At 41.4% G+C, this 17,527-nt stretch overlaps 1 protein-coding gene across 1 annotated transcript in view; it reads left to right on the forward strand.

The window, feature by feature from the left end:
- Positions 1-17,527, forward strand: part of SEMA3E (semaphorin 3E) — a 219,728-nt gene that overhangs the window by 100,549 nt on the left and 101,652 nt on the right. Inside the window, exons 2-3 of the mRNA XM_034765547.1 lie at positions 8,920-9,080; positions 13,250-13,309. Of these exons, the coding sequence (XP_034621438.1) occupies positions 8,920-9,080; positions 13,250-13,309 (221 nt within the window). The remainder of the gene's footprint in view (positions 1-8,919; positions 9,081-13,249; positions 13,310-17,527) is intronic.

Genomic DNA, 17,527 nt, shown 5'->3' on the forward strand with positions numbered 1-17,527 from the left:
GTGACCTGGCACGCGGGGTCACAGTGCCACTCAGGTTTGGCCCAGTGGCCCCTCCTCCATGACAGAGGGGTGACCAGGCCAACCTGAGTGGCACTGCGACCCCACACAACAGGTGGCATTGCTCGGAACAGGTAAGTTGCTTAGGCTTCGGTTTCCGCCCTGGGTGGTGGGTCTCAGGGCCCTGGGTTTCAGCCCCATTTGGTGGGGCTTCAGCTTTCTGCCCTGGGCCCCAGTAAATCTAATGCCAGCCCTGCTTGGCAGACCCCCAGAAACCTGATTGTGGCCCCCCAGAGGACCCCCAACCCCGGTACAGAATAGGGTGGCCAGGTGTCCAGTTTTCGACCAGAACACCTGGTTGAAAAGGGATCCTGGAGGCTCTGGTCAGCACCACTGACCAGGCCATTGACTGTGCGGTTGGCGGCGGTGCGCAGCAGGGCTGGCAGGCTCTCTGCTAGCCTCAATACCGCGTGGCTCCCAGGAAGCAGCCAGCATGTCCCCCCTCTAGCTCCTATACGTAGGGGCAGAAGGGGACTCCACAATTAGCAGCTGGTCAATGGGAGCTGCAGGGGCAGCACCTGCAGACGGGGCAGCACACAGAGCCTCCTGGCTGCACCTCCGCGTAGGAGCTGGACAGGGGACATACCGCTGCTTCCAGGAGCTGCTTGAAGTAAGCGCCTCGTGGAGCCTGCACCCTTGAACCCCCCAATCCCCCGCGCCCAAACACCCTGCTCCAGTCCCCCAAGCCACTGCTCCAGCCCTGATCCCCCTCTCACCCTCCAAACCCCTTAGTCCTAGCCCGGAGCCCCGTCCTGCACCCCAAATCCCTCATCCCTGGCCCCACCCCAGAGCCTGCACCCGCAGCCAGAGCCCTCACCCCCTCTCGCATCCCAACCCACTGCCTCAGCCTGGAGCCCCCTCCCGCACTCTGAACTACTCATTTCAGGCCCCACCCTGGAGCCTGCATCCCCAGCCGGAGCCCTTACCCTCACCCCCTTACGCACCCCAGCCCCCTGAGCCAGCCCAGTGAAAATGAGCGAGTGAGGGTGGGGAGAGCGACCGACAAAGGGAGGGGGGATGGAGTGAGCGGGGGCAGAGAAGGAGCAGGGCATTGGCGGGGCCTTGGAGGCGGGGTGGGGCGGGCAGGAGCATGGTGAGGGTGTTCAGTTTTATGCAAGTAGAAAGTTGACAACCCTAGTTGAGAACCACTGCTCTGGACAATGAAATATAAAGCTATAGGGCAAGCTTAAAAGCTGGTGAGCTCAATGGACTTGTACTGATTTATACCAGCTAAGGATCTGGCCCTATGCCCAACCAGTTGCATATATAATGGTGATTTATCTTGTTACAATATACACACTTGTCATTTTTCTTCCTTTTAAATTACCAAGATCGGGGGGTAAGGGATGGGAGATCCTAGCCCCACTGAAATCACTGGCAAAACTCCCAATTCTGTGGGCCACGATTTCCCCCAGGATGACTATATTTTTGTTTTATATTACATCTTTTCACCTGATGTATCTATCCGCCTACTCAGTTAGGTACCCAATTTCCAAGTTTTTGCTCTTTCACAAACATTTCACTGACAGTATCAAAGTGGAACCATGTGATTTGCATGTTGTACGAATAGTTTGACAAAACATATCTTTGCTCCTGGTTTTCCTTATTTTTTGTTACGATCACGGTGTGGCTGTAGCCTCACTTACACCAGTTCTGCACCAGTGTAACTCAGTTTACTTCAGTGTAATTACTCCTGATTTGCACCAGAACCAAGGTGATCAGAATCAGACCAATGCCTTTCATTCTGTGCATTGAAAGAGAACATATTTGATCTTTTTTCCAGCATACTGTTTTATCATTCTAAAACATCAGTATGGTCACACAAGACAATCTAACTATAATAATAAATAAAGTGAGGAGGAGCATGGGTGCATGTCAAAAATTTATCCCAAATGTGTTATACTGTCACTTGTTTAAAACCTGCATTATTTCCGTGTCACTATAAACCATTGAAAAAACAGATAGTGAAAATGCTTTCCACTGGTTTGAAAAGAGCCTCTCACCCTCACCCCCTTTTTTTAATTAAGTTTCCATCATTATAGTGAGTTGATGTTAAGTAGCAAAATATCAACATTGAATTTCTCTTCAAAAACAAAAGAAATAAAATTGAATATTAGAGAATATTTATTGGACTGGCATATATTCCTTTGATTAAATTTTAAAATCTCTATGTTTACAGCCTGTTTAATGGTTTTATGTTGTTATTTTTAATGGGAGCTACAGCTTCACTGTGGAAAGCTATGAAGGGGAACTTTACTCCAGAATTCTACATGAGTATATGCTTTGGTTTCTGTAGGGGTGGATGTAGTATCCATACTATAGATCTTGGCAGATTTGTAATGTTTTATGTTTCCATTGCATAAGACATAAAAATAGATCAGTCACAGTGCCACCTGCTGAATATGATCTACAATCACTAAGAAACATAAACTAAATACTTAGAAGATAGAAAAAAAGTGAAAGATTAATTTTAAGCACAAACAGCTACTTAATGAGATCAGAGCACAATCTAACAAGCTTAACTATGTAAATGCATCTCATGTTTTTAAAGGTTTGAATTCTATTGAATATTTTGCAACTAAACCAAATTTAGAGGGGGAAAAACCCAAAATGTACCCAGCAATCTGTTACATGAATAGGATCCCACCAGTAATAATCTTGTCCAATATTGTAAAAAGATAAGGAGAAAGTTCTGTGCTTCATAAGGCACTGAGACCATCCAAAAGTACAATAATCACCTTATTTAATTTCTGAGATTTTTATGGAATGTGGTTTGTACAGACAAATACGGGAAGGTCTGTATTTAGAGCTGTGTTTGTGGGATTTATTTTTCCCTCTGACGTTTGTTGTACTCTGACTGCTGGCTTCATGTTCAAATCCACAAATTCCAAAGAAGTGTCTAGAAGAAAGTTGATTCCTCCATGGGAAGAATCATCCATGGACATCAATGATCTATCCCTTTTGACTGGGACAAATACATTCTCCAAATGGAGCTTCTTAGCCAGGATCATCTGCTGTTAAAAAGAAGAGATTGTGTCATGTGCCTCCTTTTAGTCTACAAGGACTGTAGGTTTACAAGTATCTGATGTGACAGCCAATGTAGTGACTGTTTCTGCTAGGACATTTGAATGTTGTAGTGCTGTGATAACCAGGAAGAGTGAATGTCCACAGTTGACTCAAGTCCTTTAGTTTGTTACTGTCTTTACCTGTATTGGTCATAACAGATCTAGGGGAAATCCTAGCTCCATTGAAGTCATAGACCAAACACACACTGACTTCAGTGGGGCAGGATTACACACACACACACACACACACACACACACACACACACCGTGTTTATAAAAGGTAGTTGAAAGGTGAATTTTTTTCCCCATTTTGCATATTAGCTGACTATTAATTCCTGATTAGCATTCATAAATTGGAAGAACTAAATCCTTGATGCTATGAAAGTGAGCTTATATCATCCCAGTTACTGAATGTAGCGGAAGACGATGTTTCTTGCAGCTATTAGGATATTGCTTTCTGTTTATTGCTCTATCAAATTTCTGAGGAGTCGGCCCAGCTGCCATATTATGAGTTAAAATGGCTGCATATTATAGCAGAGTTCCTCACTGCAATCTCTCACAATGACTTTTACTTCTATTTTTCACATTAACTGAAAATTTAAGTATCACAGACTAAAAAGTATATGGATTCTTTTTGTGTATGGAAAAACAGAGTGGTAACTTTCAGCATTACCACTATCTGCGACTTCATAAGTTATCTCTTTTTTTTGGTGTGATTCATTCTGCCTTTTTAGTACAATGGGTCAAGGTGAAAGCATAGGGGTTGGGGAAGAAATGAAGGATCTTTTCCCCCTTTGATATGCTCTTTAGGCAACAGTGTAGCTATTCTGAGCCCAATAAATATCATTGAGATGCAGCTTCAAATGGTCATCTGCAGTGTTTAAAAGCAGGATTGCTTTGAAGATTATGGGTAGGTCAGGGAGGCAGAATGACATTGCTAGTGTACTGGCTCATGTTCAGTGGCAAAGATTCCTTGTTTCCCAGGGAGAAAGAACTGTGCCTCCTGTTATCAATTTTATATGGAATATTGCCAGATAAGGGTCCCAACCTTGTCAGACTGATCCAAGCACTTGTAAAATGATATTTTTATTTTGGTGATGGATTACTAGTTCCTGTGTATAATCATTTGCTCTAAAGTACTGATGGGTTGAGGATGAAGGCTGGTTTTACTGTTACCATCCAATCAGGAAGAATGGCATGTCCAGAGAAACTAAACTGACTTTTATAGGCTTGAGGACAGGCTAAACTTTATTCTTAAAACCACTAGTAGATGGTTGTCCTCAAATTTGAAGGTTGTCTAATGAGTCTTATCCAGAAGGACTTTTTGATTTATCCTGTAATCATTTGTGTTACAAGTCTCTCAGGAGCTTTCTATATCTCTCTGTCTTGGTTTCTCTTCTTTTCATACATCTCTTTTTGGCAAGAGGAGTGAGCAGATTTTGGAATTCACTGGTAGCAAAAATCTGAATTAATTAACACTCCTTTGTGATTTGCCAGGTTCTTGCCAAAGCTGGCTAGCTATAATATTTGTAGTCCACAGCTAAACTGATAGTTAAAGAAATAAAATGTCATTCCAATTTCTGCTCACATTACATGGACATCACAGATTACATTAGAGAATCGATTACATTATTGTTTGAGACACATGGCAACCCTAAGTGCTACCTCTTGTTATGAAGCAGGCCTGAGAGGGTCACCTTGCATACTCTGCTTGTTCAGCATGTCAGAATCATTTGTCAATGTCCCACATCTGGAAAGCATCTTCACTGGAAGAATGCGCTGCAGAATTAAGTAATGTGGGAGGTAAGATTGTATTTCTGCAAAAATTTAAAGAGGGAACTGAAGATTTTTTTGAGAAGGCAAAAGAGGTGAGCGATAGACTTGTGTGGTTGTGATATAATGCCACACAAAGCCATGCGCCTGTGTAGCTTTGTCAACCTCCTTAACAAAGTACAAACCAGAATATGGAACAATCAGTATTTATGGTTAACAACAGAAGCCTATATAGAGGGTCTGCACTGGGTGGGGGGGCGGGGGAGGAGGGAAGTGTTGGCTTTTGAGAGTTGGGTTATCAGGGTAAATGATTAGTCTAGGCAGCAGCATGTTGTTAGCTATGCACTCAAAAATCACCACCTTTAAGAAGCTTTCTGTATTTAGAACACTAAGCATATTTTGCTGAAAGAAAAAAAAAGGGTTTTAATTTAAAAACTGGAGATGTCATAATCAAATAGTTCCCAAGTTCATTCTTCTAGGAGGAGAGATATTTGCTCTAGCACAATCCTCGGAAATTTGGAAGGATAGACACTATTTGGGAAACGAGCATTAAAACAGGGCAGAAATTAGCCATAGTGAATACAGCCTGGTATGGCTCTGCAAATAGCCAACAGTGTCCTGTCCAAGAAAGAAGAGAGCTGCTGGAAGCCCAGCACATCTCATCATTTTTCATTATCCTCACATAGAAGGGAGAATAATCCGAATCAGTTCATAAAAAGTGTGCTTGTTATAAGAAAGAACTTGGCAAGTGAGATTGCCTTGAATATCTGCCAATGTGTGTCTGGAAGGCAGAGGACAGACCTGCAGAATTGGTCAGGGCATGGAAAATAGTGAGCATGGAACTGGGAAGTTTTGTTCAATTTCAGATACTGTAGTTCTTTTATGAAATATATTCTAAGAGCCTATAGTTGCTCTAAGCCTTTGATTGGTAAGTGAACTGACAGAGTCAATTTAGGAATGTGTAAATATTGAAACAACCATTTCTTTGTGTGCCCAGAGGAAGCAGAGAAATTCTGTCCCTGCAGTAATGATGCTTTGTATTTATAAGATAAAGATTTCAAGGAGCTAATTACACTGCCTGAAATAGCTAAGTAGCATTCTACTAATCTTACAGCTAGTTAAACTGAGATACATTGAGGTTGTGACTTGCCTAAGGATGGGAATGGAAGCAAACTGGTATTTCCAGTCCTCTGTGCTAAACACTAAACAATACGGCCTCCTGAAACAGTCCTTCCTCTCTAAATGGGGTATCTTTTAAATTTCTATAGATCCATGTGAGGTGTAGGTTATGGAAAAAAGCCTTTTAGCTCTGGCATCTATAATGGCTTATCAAGGGGGGAAGCTCCTCTTTAGCTCACATAGTATGTAGTAGCTTTTGCATATACAACACAAGGAGCCTGATTGAATTCTCAAATAGAGCAGGTCCAGCCACCAAATTGGAGGTTCTGCTAATTGGCTAAGTATTACCTAGTGTTGAGCCACCAGTCTGTGGTCCATCTACAATACAAGGTTATGGATGAAATTTTTGCTATCATTTACACTCACACAGTCCCTATTGACTTCACACCAGTTTCCCCCAGCGTGTTTCACAAAGTTTTTGCAAACTCACCTTTTGCACTCTCCATTATTGCTTTAGGGCTGTTTAATCAGTGAGAATGGGACCTGGAGGAGCATACGTGTCTTCTGGATGTTCACTATAAACACATTTAGACACCAGGAACAAATTTTCCTAGTACTGTTCAATAAAGTCAATAATGTTACACCAGGAATTAATTTGGCCCAGGGATACTAATTTTTAAATATGGATGCCTATACAGGACAAACCTCTCATAGTTAAACGTCCAGATTAGTGTGATAGGAGGTGCATATATTTCCCTCCTCCCCAGCCTGATCTCAAAAGATGCTAAACTCTCTCAACATCTCAATGGGAGATGAGGATGCACCTGGCATGACTGAGTTTTATGTACAAGTCTGTCGATTTAAATGCCCAAATGTAGATTGCTCATCCTATTTCGGCACTCACATTTGAAAACAAGTCCACTCTGATTTCTTGTGCAGACCTAACCAAGAGGCATGTCTGTCAAGTGCAATATTGTCTCTGTTATGAGAATTTTGCTCCCAGGACAAGGTGCAGGTAAACCAGGGGAGTGTTACAAAGATATCTCTGGATCTTCTTCTGACCAGTGTATAAACAGAACTTTACAATTCCATTTTTCTCACCCCAAGGCTGAGTCAAAAATAGAATATATAGGGTTTTTATCATTGAAAAGGAAAAGCAGGAAGTGTTGTTTGAGACAAAAATTGTATTTGCAGTTCTGGTTTGATCCCGTTTCTTATATAAATACAAACATATATATATATTAAATGCTTCTGAAAGATTTCATTTGGAGAGAGAAATTTTCTGACCATGCAAAACAGGTACAATGCAGCACAGCTTTTCTGACATTTCACCACCAAAATATCCCACTTCTAATCTTAATATAATCCTAGCAGTGATGAAAAGGCTCTTCTACACAGGGAAGTTACAACCAATTAACTAAAGATGTTAAGTTAATGCACATAAGTTAAAGTGTGTTAACCCCCATGTGGATGCCCACAAGTAATGTGGCTTTAGTGTGCTGTAGCTTAATTGTCCGGCATCAGGATTTTAGTCCCTTTTTTCAGGCTTGAGTTTTACTTCTTCAAAATAAACCAATTCAGCACAATGTTTACTGATAAACAGGTCCCTTTCCCTAATGCTGGGTCCCCAGAAGGAGCCTGAGCTGCTCTCTAAAGGTGTCATTTCCAAGGCGCTCTTTCTGGGCATTAAAACAAGTCTCTCTGCTTCCTTTTGCTTTCAGCCTTTCTGGCCTGCTCCTTGCAGGATTACACTCCCTAGGCCATCTGCCTGGGATCTAAGAAGGGCCTCTCTGCTTCCTTCTCTCCCTGAATTCAGGCTGCCCTTTAACCCAGCAGACCTGGTACCGAGGGTACTCGATACTGAAAAAAACAGGCAAACAAAAAACCTGCAGCAGAGAGTCTCAGAGCCTGAGTCAACTGACTCAGGTTCATGCTATGGGGCTAAACACAGCAGTGTAGATGTTCCTGCTTGGGCTGGAACCTGGGATCTGAAACCCTCTCCCTTCACTGGGTTTCGGGCCCAAGTGGGAATGTCTACATTGCTATTTTTAACCTCATCGCGTGAGACCCTTGTGCCTCAAGCCAGTTGACCAGGGCTCTGGGACTCACGGCCACGGGTTTTTTTGTTTTTTGCAATGCAGGTGTGCCGGGAGTCACCAAGCTTCTATCATCTGACCCCTGGACTTATTCCCTTCAGCAGGGGAGAGGGAGGATGAGCCTGGGACAGGGTGCAAGTGAGCCTCAGCCCTCCTGAAAGGTCAACTCACCATGTGGCAGCTACTCCAAATCCCTAATTGCCTTTGAAAATGTGGGCATACAGGGTACAGGATGTGTGCTACTCTCATTGATTTCAGTGGCAACATTTCCATTGAATTCAATGGGAGCTGAGTTGGGCCTTCAATAGAAAAAAAAACATATGAAAGGGATGAAAGGAAGCAATGTTATTTGAAGTGACTGAGAATATACTTACTTATCATTGGGGGCTTAACAGACATGCAGCTTGGCAGGGGAAGCAAAGACTGGGAGAATTTATCCACCAGAGTCTGAATTTTTGGCAAATGACTTTCCATTGATTCAGCCTCCTTTTCTCATTTGCAGTTAATGTTCTAAAGAGTTGTTTCCCTTTTCTGAAACACTAAAGAGGAAGCATTTTGTTTTTCTGTCACATGATAGATTGAGCATAAAGATTACAATGTACAAATCCACTTCCAGGTCTCCAGGACATTTGGACAGTTTTGAAAATTGTTCCCAGGTGTTCTGTGTCTCTCTCTTACTAGGCATTTGTAAGATTAAGACTATCTTAATGTCCCAAAAACCTTTTACCTCGTTCCCTAGAAAAAACATGAAAACGAAATCGTGAAACTAAGTTGTTGGGTATTGATCATGCACACTGGTTGTATTTCAGAGCTCTGGGATTTAAACAGGACATCAGTCTTTCATAGCCCATCTGGATACCTTGGTCTTCACACAATGCTGCTGGATGAATATCAAGAGCGACTGTTTGTGGGAGGAAGGGATCTTGTGTATTCTCTCAGCTTGGACCGAGTCAGCGAGAACTACAGAGAGGTGCGGTAACATAAAATAGTGCATGGCATGTGATTCTGCATGAGAATAACTTCCTAGGGCTGGGGGACTTGGATGGCTCAGGTGACTGGAAATGGGATAGTTGATGTTTTCACGTTTAAAGGGACACCAAAGGGAAATTTCTCTTCTTTTTTTTTTTAACTAAATTAATACCCACGATCACTTGAGCTGCAAAAGATTGGTGGAAATAAATATTTCTCACGCTATTTCAGCTTGTTTATTTTGTGCATTTGACAGCATTTTGTTTACAGTTGATTGAACTGTTTCCCTCATATAGTCTTTCCCACAGCAATGGCAGGAAGGGAAAGCATTTAAAAAACCATTGAAGTACACAGATTGGAAGGGGCCTAGATTTCAAGTTGACTATGTCCCTTTAAGTCACTGGGTCAAAGCCAATCTAGGTGAGCAGTGGCTGAAAGTTAGTATCATTTGTAGCCTGTTCAATGGTTTATGGGAGAAGACTTGCTGGTTTCTACTGGAGAGGTTTGCATGTTACAAAATCATTGCTTATAGTCTACGTGGCAGCCTAAGTGGAGAGGCCTCCAATGAATGGGGATGGAGACTGAACTGCTTTCTGACCCCTGAGGCTGAGATTGGCAGCACATTGACAGAGCAGTGTAAGGACAGGTCCACAGTACACACTGTGCTCGCCTGCTCTGTGGATAAAGGATTTTTAAATCTGGCCCTTTTCAGCAGCATCAAATTCACTTCAAAATAAATAAATAAAACACAGTTAGAAAAATATCTTTAACTGATTTCCACCGTGTACCAACCCTTAGACAATGAGCAGCTGACGCAAATACTCAGGAGACAAGTGTATTAATGTGACTATGTAGGAAATTAAATGTTGGGACTCCACAAAGCACAGTGATACATACAGGGCCTTACTCTTCCACTGTAAGATGGGCATTCACTGCCCTTGCATTTGGTAGAAATTGCTCGTGTCCTGTGATGAGAGTAGTATCCAGGGATACAAAAACATTTAAGAAGTGTCTGTTTCTATAAAGTAACCAATCTTTCAATTAAGAATAAATCAGCATAAGAAGAGATGACAGCATCGAACATCTTATGCTTCTGTCCAACCATCTTAACCATCTTGTCCCATCTGGACACACTCTTCAGGCTCTCATTCCAGTGACTTTAAAAGAAAGATGAGCCATTTACACTGAAACTCCACCCTCCGTTGGGAGGCCTGCGCACAGAGAATATCAGATTAGTGGCATTTTTTTTAATAATATGCAAAAGATCAGAAATTGGAATAAATGTTCAGCCTGACTGAATATATTTGGAAACATGACCTCATTGGGCTCGGCTCCTCAGAATCAACTTTCATAAGCTCTTTGGCTTTTCCTGTTGGTTATCCTAGAGTGCATTGCAGATATCCACTCCAAAGTCGAGAGGGCAGAGTAGAGAGACTTTGACTGCTGCTAAGGCCAACAATTTTATCAGCAAAGATGTAGACGGAAGGCACTTCATCAGACTTTTTCACATTAGAAATTTAGAGTGAAGTTTGAGTGATCCGGTTCACGCATTTCTACCTAAGGACCTCATCAAGCTGTAATTAATGGTATATTAATTAGCCATTTGAACTTTTCTTTCATGTTGCAAACACTCATTGAATTAATCTAAGACACAGTTGTAAACCAAAGAGAGTATAATTACCATTCCAAACTGATACTGTGAAGAAGGGGGAAAAAAGAGGAAAGGCAAATTTATCTATTTCAGTCCTATCTCTGGTAACAGAGACAAGTTTCCAGAAGCAGCAGGGAAATGTTGTAAAGCTGGTGACTCTGGACCATATTTCATAAATCTCCTTTTGTCTTTGGTATCCTTAAAACATGCTGAAAAATTTTGTTGCAGTGTTCCCCATGTCTCCACATGGAATATGAAGAGAGTTTTTATTACCTCTAGCCTTAAATCTGAGACCTGGGGATTATCTAGAAAAACAAAACAAAACAAAAATCCTTTTCATCAAAGATGTATCCCCTCTGTCAGAAAACAAGCCAAGAATTCCTTAGAATATTCAGCTATGATGAGTCCATTAGGAGCTCCTCTGAGAAAAGCAATAAAGTACTGGGTAGATGTAAAATGATTTTTGTGTTTATTGACTGCCAAAATAATCCAGCAAATCTAAAATAACTTAATTGGTGGGCACCTTTTACATCATTTTAAGAATCAGTACAATTAAAATCAACAACAAGCTGTCAAGAAGCAGTCTTGTGGCTAAAGCATTGGATTAGGAGACCTTGATTCAACCCCAGCAGGCTGTAGACTTCCCATGTGACCTTAGGCAAGTCATTTAATCTCTCTGTTCCTCAGTTCCCCATCTATACAATGGGGATAATGATACTTCCTTTCTCTTACCTGTGACTGTCTTACCTATTTGGATTGGAAACTCACTGGATAAGGTGTTTCTCTTCTTATGGGTATGTACAAGACCTAGCATAATGAGGCCCTGGTTTCAGGAGTGAGTTTTACCTACAGATCACACACAGCAGTTTTATAACTTATAAAATTGTTAAAATTGTTAGTGTATTCTACAGAAATAATTCTGAACACTACAGCTTCCAGTGGTGATACTGTACTGTTCTGGACCTTGTCTGGAGAAAGCTGTGGTATTCTGTGGAGGGTGGGGAGTGATTGGAGGGGGGAAGAGAAACAGTGATCTGAGAAGTGGAAGGTGCATGTCAATAGGTTCACAGGACTAGTTCACAAAACCATACAAATGTTCAGATACTTCTGTATACCTTGTGAGGCCTCCCTTATTCCCCTTGATACCACTTTTTGCATCTGGCTCTGCACACATTTGGGGCCTGAGACAAAGCCCACAAGACCTATCATTATCTAGAAAATCTTAGGAGAGGAGGCCTGTGTGGTGTTATGTATTATTCATATCATTGTGGTGGAGTCTCCATCTCTTGAAGTCTTCAAATCAAGGTTTGAAGACTGGTTGCCTTTCTCGACAGTATGTTTTAGTCAAACACCAATTATTGGGTTCAATACAGAGGTAATTGGATGAAACTTAATTGGCTTGTGATATCAAACTATGCGATCTTCTGACCTTAAACTGCATGAATCTGTAGCTCATAACAGTTCTCCAAACTGACCTAGACTTTGGAAGAAGTGAGGGTGTTGTTCAGAGACACTAAGCATGGTTCCAGCTCTGATTAAAACATTTCCTCTGCCTGAATTTGCTCAGAGTGGTTGCTTTATGTGGAGTTAAACCAGGCGAGAGTTTAGCCCAGCTATCAGTGCAATCTTACCATTCCACATGCTTATTCCTTTGAAAAGTATATTTTTAAAGTAGCCTTTTCCTATAGTGGGATACGGACAAACCTTAATGTCAGCAGTCACTTCCCACTATTTATCTTTGAATTTCCAAACAGAAATCTTATTTTCGTTGAGCTGAAAATGGTATCATCCAAAGTGGAGACATTTTTGTTTTCAGTTCTTAAAGTGCTAAGATGTGAAATCATCAGGCTAGTCCACCAAGGTCATTGTTTCACATATTTTTCATCCATACAAAGTGGAATGAAACAAAATTCTATGGCATAGGTTAACTGAAAAGCCACTTGTGACATTTGGCCTTGCTTGCAATAATTGACATTAAGCGGCTGATCCTGCCTTCGGTGAGGTTAATAGCTAAATTCTCATTTACTTCAGTGGGAGCTGAATTCTATCCTAAGTGATGTCCAGAGCAGGAAACAAGTGATTTTCAAATGGGTGTTCAATGGGAAAGTGTTTAAAGTCTTTGGATATTAAGTGGGCACAGTTGTACTGAATTAGTACAAAATGCTTTGGTGCATGGATTTCCCTTCAGTTTAGAGAACCAATATTGAGTTTCCTCCACTATCTGATGGAGAAGACCGCCAGCTATAATGCAGGAGAAATTAAATGCCTCCTTATAGACTTGTATAGTTAACTTGTATAGTCAGAAACGTTTTGGCAAAAATTTGAATATTTAGCTTAATAACTGTTCTGAAAACTGGAATATTACAAAACATTATAAAACATTACTATATAGATTGTAGCAATGAAAACTGTACATTGAAAGTGGTGAATCTTTTAATCCAATCCAAAGAGGAAAAGCTGGATTGGCTGTGAATTATACACATTTATATCCCCACATGAATGATCTTGTGTTTTTTCAGATACATTGGCCCAGTACACCCCGGCAGGCAGAAGAATGCACAATTAAAGGAAGAGATGCTGTAAGTATCATTAATTGCAAATGAATTACCTTTTAATTAGAGATGGGGTTGAACCAGAAACTTGGATCAAAGCATCCTTTAATTTTTGAGTGTTCAAAATCCAGATCCAATTCTGAACGTTGCAGTGTGGATCTACAGCATGACTATTGTTAGCACATTAAGTCACTGGTTTAACTGCTTTCAAGACCAAGCAATAACTGAGCAATGAACACACTGACTCCTACTACTACACATGGGTTTTCTTTGGAGGTTTCACACCTAGTAACGGCCAGGCCCGGCACCGCTTAGTTCATGAGATGTGATATGATTGGCATCAGAGTGAAAGCCATTTGCTAACGGATGTTGATAGTTCTGTTTCTTCTTTTTCTCATGCAAGATCTCATTTACTCAGGAAGATTGAGGAAATCAGAACTTTCTTATCCTCACAAATCCATTTCAACCAAATCTTGCCATTTTTCCCACCACAACAATCCATTCCTTACTTTCTGTCCCACATGCTGAAACTCTCATCCAGTTCCATATTAACATCTATTTTGAGTACTACAACCTCTTAATTTTAGGCCTCTATGATACTAACTTAGCCATCACCACCCCCTCCACAATGTGACTGCTAAAATTATCTCCCTTATCTCATATGTCATATCATCTCTAGCCTCCCCTTCAAGTTCTGCACTGGCTTGAATAATGGCCTTGTCTCCTATCACATCTTCCCTCTTCACCCACTGTTGTTTGCCAGTAATGCCAGTCTAGACACCCTATTGATTTTTCTTCTTACATGCCTATCTCCCTGCCTTTGTCCGTATTGCCATGTGCATAGAATATCATCCTACCCTGGTACACCAAGCTGCAGCCTCTCTTGATTCTAATCTCTCCGAAAGACTAGACTACTTCTTACAGCGTACCCACAAGAAGCAAGTTAAATTAATAGTAATATATAAAATGCACTGTAAGTTACATCCACCCCTGTGGTCTGCTATCCCCACACACAGGCCTATGGGACTTTAATAGGGATCAGTGCAAGGATGCCGGGACTCACACCCGAACAGAGTTCCCATTTGGCACCAGAGACTGAAAATTCTTTGAGGCACAAATGATATTTATTTTGTACAGCATCAAGTTCATTGTCAGCACCTAATGAATGCACTTGCCACTGAGCTAGCTAACACTGGATGAGAGGATTTCAAAAGGCCAGAGTGAAAATGTGTGAAAATACAGCAAACAGTCAAGCGCAAACACAGCAACAAAAAATATTGTCAGTGACGCCTAGGAAGCTGTAAACATCAATGGTCAACACTAGCATGAAAAACATACTTCTCATCTGCCTTGAGGGCATGGAAGCACCAGTTTTAAGAAATGAACAACCAAGCTATCTCACTCCTTACACACCTGAAGCTGAAATGAACCTTGCTGAAGTTTCTTAAATGTTCAATAGACTTTTTTCAGCCCTCATTTCACTGAGTTACCTGCAATAGCAGGAGACTGGACTCAATGACCCAGGATACCTCCTCCAGTCCTGTGTGTGTATATATATATATATATATATATATATATATATATATCAGGAGAGATTAATAAGACTGGGACTTTTCAGCTTGGAAAAAAGACAACTAAGGTGGGATATGATAGAGGTCTATAAAATTATGACTGGTGTGGAGAAAGTAAATAAGAAGGTGTTATTTACTCCTTCTCATAACACAAGAACTAGAGGTCACCAAATGAAATTAATAGGCAGCAGGTTTAAAACAAACAAAAGGAAGTATTTTTTCACATAACACACAGTCTACCTGTGGAAATCTTTGCCAGAGGTTAAAAAAAGAACTAGATCAGTTCATGGAGGATGGTCCATCAAAGGCTATTAGCCAGGATGGGCAGGGATGGTGCTCCTAGCCTCTGTTTGCCAGAAGCTGGGAATGGGCGACAGGGGATGGATCACTTGATGATGACCTGTTCTATTCATTCCCTCTGGGGTACTTGGCATTGGCCACTGTCAGAGGATGGGATATTGGTCAGGATGGTATGACCCAGTGTGAATGTTCTCATGTTCATGTTTTTGTGCTTTCAAAATCAGTCTGGAAGCAGAAGGGAAAGGGGAAAAACATGAGAAGAATCTTCCTTGTGGTGATTTCTTCCCAATAAGAAGCAGGAAGTACCATGAAATCATAGGATAAGACCCACTGTCTTCAGATTTCCAACCTGACTGGACAGAATCCAGATGTTCTCAATATTACCCAAACTTTTGGAATTTATCTAACTTAGTATGATTCTTGAAGCACTAGAGGTTTATCTATTACTCCCTCTCAGGAGAGGTCGGTATCACAATCAAAGCCCCATTTCTCTGTGCTCACAGTGCTTTTACAGATTATAGTTTATGATGTTTTGTCCCCAGCAGCAATCTTACAGGTTTCTAGGGAAGTTAAATATTCATTCTCTTATAAAAATATACATTGTTCTTCTTCTATAATAGCTCAACCCCCCTGACGTTTATAATAATGTTACTACAATCCCTGAGGCAATTACCATGGAACACTGCAATGTTTTTTCTCACAGGAATCCGTGATTGATTATGAAATGCTCTATCATCAGTATTGCCAACCCCAAACTGTCAAAAATCATGAGTCAGGCCCCTCCAAAATCATGGGATTGACTTCAAACTCCATAAGATTTTTTTTTATGTAAGTTATGGGTCTTTTTATTTGATTGTGGTGTTTGAGTCTTTAGTGTTTCTGTTTTCCAGCTCTTCTCTGCAACCATGAGGGCTAGAAATGTAAATTTTTTTTAAATGAAAGCTTAAGATTCTAACCTAATCACATGACTCAAGGAGCTAGAACTTTAAGGGTCTGACTACATTGAGCTTGAAGCATGCCTCCCAGCCCAGATAGACAGACAAGAGCTAGCATGCTAAAAAGAGCTAAGTGTACATTTTGGGAGGGGCAGCAGTGTGGGCTAGCCACATGAGTACAAGTCCACCCTACCTCATGGGTTCATACTCAGGTGGCTAGCCCAGGCCACTCTGTCTGTGCCACAATGTCCTTATTCCTATTTTTAGCATGCTAGCTTGAGTATCTGTCTATCTGGTCTGGGAAGCACACTCCCGGAGCAGTGTAGACATACCCTAAGAAACACATCAACTACCATGAGAGTCACGATGTTAGATTTAGCAATACTGTCTCATAGAACACTAACAACACAAAAAATCATTCCTGATCCTAATTGGAGATCAGATTGAGCATTGGATCATGAGGATATATAATGCTAGTAATTACAGGGAACTCTAAAATATTGGTCTATTCCAGGGGTCGGCAACGTTTGGCACGCGGCTCGCCAGGGTAAGCACTCTGGCGGGCCGGGCCAGTTTTATTTACCTGCTGACGCGGCAGGTTCGGCCGATCGCGGCCCCCCACTGGCCGCGGTTCACCGTCCCAGGCCAATGGGGGTGGCGGGAAGTGGCGCGAGCGAGCGTTGCCGACCCCTGGTCTATTCAGTCTTCAACAGCTGAAGATCAATTGATGGTGTGGTCCAAGAGCCTCAACTGGGACAGAACAGATGCCAGACACTTTCTACGTTTTATTCTCATTGTTTTCATAACCGGTTCAAGTGACCACATTACTCTATTGCTTATTTTAGACCTTCCCTATGTCCTCCTTCTTTGCCATCTTTTTTTGTTTTCTAATACCACTTTCTGCAAGATAAACCGTTTTATAAAATGTCCTTAAAAATAAATTCTGAGGCCCTTTCCTTTTACTGCCTCTGGTTTTTGTCTTTGCTGCCACCTTTTCCACTTTGATCTGAACGAAGCATATTATACATGATAAGATGTGTAAAAAGTTTTAATAACCATTTTAGTATTTAGGTATTCTACACTTTTCTTCACCACCTCTTACACTGTAACACTAAAGACCCTCTTACAAGCTCTTAAGAGGTTATCAGTTCATCTTGTAGCAGTAAAACATTAAGTATTGTGGTCATAAACACCATTGCAGAAACCTTGTAAGAGACTAAATAGGACAATTGAATTGGGAAACCTTGTTCTTGACAGCACGAGCACAACCTTAAACTTGGGCTATGCTTTACTGATTTGGCTCAAGCCAAAATAAAACTCTATTACTTTAAATCCTGTGTGTCGACTGCAGACATGCAAATATAGAAATGGGGCTTGGTTTTGGCTTAATTGGCTTGTGAGTTGCTTGTTGGCTAGTTTTTGGCTGGTAGCTTGTTGCT

Source organism: Trachemys scripta, chromosome 1 (assembly GCF_013100865.1).
Source record: "Trachemys scripta elegans isolate TJP31775 chromosome 1, CAS_Tse_1.0, whole genome shotgun sequence".
Lineage (NCBI taxonomy): Eukaryota > Metazoa > Chordata > Testudines > Emydidae > Trachemys > Trachemys scripta.